The sequence below is a fragment of the Octopus bimaculoides genome, chromosome 25, assembly GCF_001194135.2.
Source record: "Octopus bimaculoides isolate UCB-OBI-ISO-001 chromosome 25, ASM119413v2, whole genome shotgun sequence".
NCBI lineage: Eukaryota > Metazoa > Mollusca > Cephalopoda > Octopoda > Octopodidae > Octopus > Octopus bimaculoides.
Window position 1 is genome coordinate 15297552 of NC_069005.1, and position 6025 is coordinate 15303576.

General features: G+C 38.2%; 1 protein-coding gene across 1 annotated transcript in view; it reads left to right on the forward strand.

The window, feature by feature from the left end:
* Positions 1-6025, forward strand: part of LOC106877388 (EF-hand calcium-binding domain-containing protein 5) — a 207420-nt gene that overhangs the window by 190975 nt on the left and 10420 nt on the right. The window contains exons 21-22 of the mRNA XM_052976829.1: positions 689-924; positions 4209-4305. Of these exons, the coding sequence (XP_052832789.1) occupies positions 689-924; positions 4209-4305 (333 nt within the window). The remainder of the gene's footprint in view (positions 1-688; positions 925-4208; positions 4306-6025) is intronic.

Below are 6025 nucleotides of genomic sequence, written 5' to 3' on the forward strand. Positions count from 1 at the left end.
GTCGCTGTTTTCTCACTGCTCCACGTGCTAGCCTTCGACCGCGTGTCGCCGACTTCCGATCTGACCCTTCCGGTCTGTCTTCACCTCTGTTTGCCTCACCCCTCTCCACCACAACACACAGCTCATCACAGCCCATAACACCACAAAGTCTATAAAATTGTGTATAAAATATATAAAGTGCATTAAGTAATCATCATATTCCAATTTCCTTCACTTTTCAAAGATTAGCAGATGAGCAACTATCTTTTGATACAGACACAACACAGGCTATACTTTCAGGTCTTTTGGATAAAGTTTTCAGAAATAATCTAATGGGTTTACCATTAATTCTATGAAATATTCCTGGGTCCCACTAGTTATAATTATTAAGGCAGTGAGCTGGCAGAATCTTTAAAATGCTGGGCAAAATGCTTAGCAGGATTTCATCTGTCTTTACGTTCTGAGTTCAAATACCATTGAAGTAAACTTTGCCTTTCATCCTTTCAGGGTAACATATCAGTCACACTTTAACCACAATGGCTGTGATATTGATATCACAACACTGTTGTGACATCATCTGACTATTATTTATTTGTAGTGGATGAGTAACAGTTAAGCATTGCTCATCCACTACATTTGCATGTTGTTAGGCAACCTATATTTAGATTCACTCTATACTCCAGTCTTTGTTCTTGTCTTTTCCTCTCAGCTGCTGAACAAAAGAAGAATAATGATGCACTGCGAATTACAGTCATGTTTGATCGTCTTCTGCTGATGGATCTCAGACAAAATATAGCCAACACAGAGGAGAGCGTTTATGATGAGATTTGCAATTATGATTGTCCACCACAGACCTTCTACAACACCCTGAAAGCTGTCATCAATATTTTCTATCCAGAAAATGTCATAATGGAAGATTCTGAAGATTGGGATTTGCTGAAAGAGGTTAGTTTTAAAAAAATATTTTCCTTTTTTTTTCTTTTTTTTTTTGCAGTGAGTGTCAAAGAAAAATACCATTAATTTAAGTTCCATTTTCTCACATTCTGATTTTTAACTTTTTTGTTACAAATAGGTGCAGGCGTGGCTGTGTGGTAAGAAGTTTGCTTCTCAACCATATGGTTCAGGGTTCAGTCCACTTTGCTGCACCTTGGGCAAGTGCCTTCAATTATAACCTTAGGCCAACCAAAGCCTTGTAAGTGGAGTTAGTTGACTGAAGCTGAAAGAAGCCTGTCAAGTGTATAAATATATATATATGGGTAAAAGAAAATACAAGAAGATCAGTTAATTAGGATTTTATTCAACATATTCTCCTCTCAGATTCACACACTTATTGAAGTGGTCTTTCAGTTTTTCTAAGCCCTGTAAAAGAAGTCAGATAGTTGGGCCTCTTACCAAGCCTTTCAAGTTACCCTTAAAATCTGCAACTTTTCAGTACCCTATCCTTAGAAGAAAGAATTCTCATTATTATTATTATTATTATTATTATTATTATTATTTTATGTTTGACTTTTGTTTTGCATTTGTACAAGTTGGATCCAAGTCTCACCCAGAGACCTCAAGAGACAATTATTATTAAGGTGGTGAACTGGCAGAATCATTAGCATGCTGGGAAAAATGTTCAGCAGCATTTTGTCTGTCTGTACATTCTGAGTTCAAATTCCAATATATATATATATGTGTGTGTGTGTGTGTGTGTGTGTGTGTATTATAGTGGGGTAGGCTGGTTTATGGGGTTATCCTGGGTTTCTTGCTCATAAGGGGTTTAGCCTTATGGTGTATCTTCAGACCCCAAACCCTGCTGGGGTCTGCTGGGGTCTTAAGATATACTGTAAACTTATATTCCTTATGAGTATTAGTATTAATGCTCATAAATGATAGGCAAGAAAAGGAATAAACCAAAATTTATCTATATTTAAGGAAAAATAAGAAAATGGAGATAAAATCGATGGCCGTTGCCAGTATCGCCTGACTGGCCTTTCGTGCAGGTGACACGTAAAAGCACCTACTACACTCTCTGAGTGGTTGACGTTAGGAAGGGCATCCAGCTGTAGAAACTCTGCCAAATTAGATTGGAGCCTGGTGTTGCCATCCAGTTTCACCAGTCCTCAGTCAAATCGTCCAACCCATGCTAGCATGGAAAGCAGACGTTAAACGATGATGATGATGATGATGATCAAATCCATTGCCACCATGCACACCATGGAAGCTCTCCAGATATTGTCCAACGTGTCCATTGAAGTCACTAGCCACAAAGAGAAGGTCCCTCTCATTCGTCGACGAGGTTGTCTGCAAGAAGGTATCTTTCTGTTCATCAAGTATACCGAACTGAGTGGCATAGGCTGAGATAATGGTTGCTATTCTATGTTGCAGCACTAGTCTAAGCCTAAGTATTCTATCACCCATTTCTCATATCAACCCATTTCTCAGCAAAGCGTATACACATGCCACCAACCCCATCACTGTTCCCTACCCAGAAAATCTTACACTTATGTACTTTGCCTGTGAGGAACCTAGCAGAATCTCTTCATCTTGGATGCAACACAAATCTACATGCCTCCGTTCAAGCATCTCAACAATCTCACCTGACCTACCTTTCAATGTGCCAACTCTGAGGGTGTGGACCAGTGAGACCCAGTAATGGGGGGACAGCATTTTGCATCTGAAAAGAAAGTTTGCATGTATTTTTGGCAGATGTTGTAAACATACAAATAGCCTACAGCCTGCATACACTTCACTGTCGTTTTATTCGCTTCACAATCACGTTTACTATAACATAAACGAAACATTGTGGCTAAATAGATAATAAAATAAATAGTTATTATTATAATGAGTGCTATAAAATGAAAATTAGATGTGTGCTAGGTTGTACAAAGAAGAGTTGCTTGTCTGAACATTTTCTCTTTGTGGGGCAGAAATCACTTCATGAGGCAGAAATCACAAATATGAGGTAGAGAAGCTGAAGAGAGCTAATTTATAGGGAACAGAAATCATACCCTCATACTAGGCAAAATGGCGAATGACAAAACACTATGGATGCCCTATTCCCTAGCTAAAGGTGATGTAACATATCCACAAACAAACAAGAACTACTAATTAACAATCAACATGGGAAAGCAAGGATACAGACATAGTTTGGACAAGTGGGAGAGAGGTGAAATTTTTGAGAACTAGGGCTACAGTAGAGGAAACACTGGAACATTTGGATAAGTTAGGGGATAACAAAACAAAACAAATGAAGAGAAGGAAAAGACATGAGTAGAATAAGTACTAAGCTTAAAGATCTTGCAAAGGCTGTAACATACAAGGCACAACACTGGCATACAATTACAGGCTGTGCACTACATTTCTGTGTTGTTAGTACAGCATACAGGATGGAGATCAGCCCAGAAAAGAGCAAGGTGCTCATTAATAGTAGCAACCAAAACACAGCAACCAACATAATGCTGTAGAGAGGGTGAAACTTGATGAAATGGATACCTTCAAGTACCCAGGATTCATTCTGATCAAGGACAGCAGATTTCTTCAGATTTCATATTCAAGTAATTGCTTTTGTTTCCTACCCAGGTTTTGACCAACATACTTACATATGAATGAAGACAGTTACATCAAGAAGTGCCAATCTCTAATTGTGGAGGGGACATGTGGAAGGGGTAGGCCCAGGAAGATGTGGGACAAAGTGGTGAGAAAGGATCTTCAGACATTGGACCTCATGGTGGGGATGACAGGGGACTGAGTCCTGGTAGTTTGCTGTACTTGAGAAGATACATCAAGCTAAGTAAAACTGAGGTTGTCCTTGCATACAGACATATCTCCTGCATCCTTCTTCAGCTGAGCATTCCTAATCTTGTGGGCTTGTGGGTTCCACGTCAAAAGTACCTGTACTGTTGCTACATGTAAGCACTCATGCCAGAGCTGCATGTTAGTACCCAGTACATTCTGTAAAGGTGTTGGTGTTAGGAAGGGCATCTAGCTGCAGAAACTACACCAAAGCAGACGTGGAGTCTGGGCAGATTTTCAGCCAACCAGCTCCTGTCAAACTGTCCAACTCATGCCAGCATGGAAAAGGGACATTAAAGGATGATGATTATGACATTATACTTCAGAGATATGAACAAGTCACTGGACTAAAATAAATTTTTGATTTTGGAAATACTGAACCTGACAGATTTCTGGCTTAAATATGGCACACATAGTCTAATATTTGTTTTTGTCTTTTTATTTGATTCTAGTTTATAAATTCAGAACTCCATGAAAAGATTGATGAGTTTGACCCAACTGCTGAGGAAAATGACTTTGATGGGGATAGTATCAAAAAATATCTTGAAGGTAAATATACTAAATCAGTTATTTTATATCCAGTAACATTCAAATGCCATAAAGTATTGGTTATTGCAAATGCTTTTGAACTTTGTTTTCTGATACAGGCCAACTAGTAGGAGAGAGAATATTGAGTTTTAGATCATTTCTGTAATCACACACACACACACACACACACACACACACACACATTTTATTTACACACACACGCACACGCACAAACATGTATGTAAACATACACAAACATGCATTTGGACTTTGATAATGTGTACACAGGTAGATCAAACTATATAAACAAAAATCCTTAGTCAGAAGTAATAAAGGTATTATTTTTTAGTGTGTGTGTGTGTGTGTATATATATATATATATTATTTTGCTTAGTCATAGGGAGACTTATACCTGGTGTAGAACTCAGTATACATCTGGTTCAGAAAACCAATGTTAAATGAGTATAGAGTGGTAATAGAAACAAAGAGATGACACTGCAAAAAACACATGTTATATAATGAATTTCATTAGCTTGCAGCTGTTTCTGCTATAGGATGTGGTGGACTTTTAGTTGAGTACTAGGAGAACATCCTATAGCTTCATCAGAGCCTTGGGAAAGTTACATTTTCAGAACATAGCCATCAACAGTTTATGTTGATGGCTATGGGAAGTTATGAAAATATAACTTTTCCAAATAAAGTCCATTATATAAATGAAGCTATATGATGTTCTCCTGGTACTAAACTAAAAATCCACCACACCTTATAGCAGAAACAGGTGTTGAAGTTCATTACATAACTTTTGTTTTTCTCCAGTGTCATCTCTTTGTTCCAGTATAAATATATATGTAGATGTATATATATATATATATAGGTGCAGGAGTCGCTGTGTGGTGAGTAGCTTACTTACCAACCACATGGTTCCAGGTTCAGTCCCACTGCATGGCATCTTGGGCAAGCGCCTTCTACTATAGCCTTGGATCAACTAAAGCCTTGTGAGTGGATTTGGTAGATGGAAACTGAAAGAAGCCTGTCATATATATATATATATATATATATATATATATATATATATATATACATATATTTATGTATGTGTGTGTTTGTCTCCCCAGCATCGCTTGGCAACCGATGCTGATGTGTTTAACTCCTCTGTAACCTAGCGGTTTGGCAAAAGAGACTGACAGAATAAGTGCTAGGCTTACAAAGAATAAGTTCTGGAGTCAATTTGCTCAACTAAAGGCAGTGCTCTAGCATGGCCACAGTCAAATGACTTAAACAAATAAAAGGATATATATATAATGTAATATAATTTAACCTCGTGGATATCGGTGGTGATTTTTTCTTCCTCCATTTTTCCCTTCTTTGGACTTTCTTTGTTTCCGACGAAGAGCTCTGTTCGAAACGTCAAATTCTCCTTCTTTCCTTTCCCGAGCATCTAGTAACACAATCTGTATCACATCCTCACGTTGTTGTCTTTTTGTCTTTTTCCTTTTTTGAACTTATGTATATATATATATATATATATATATCATCATCATCATCATCATCGTTTAACGTCCGGTTTCCATGCTAGCATGGGTTGGACGATTTGACTGAGGACTGGTGAAACCGGATGGCAACACCAGGCTCCAATCTAATTTGGCAGAGTTTCTACAGCTGGATGCCCTTCCTAACGCCAACCACTCAGAGAGTGTAGTGGGTGCTTTTACGTGTCACCCGCACGAAAACGGCCATGCTC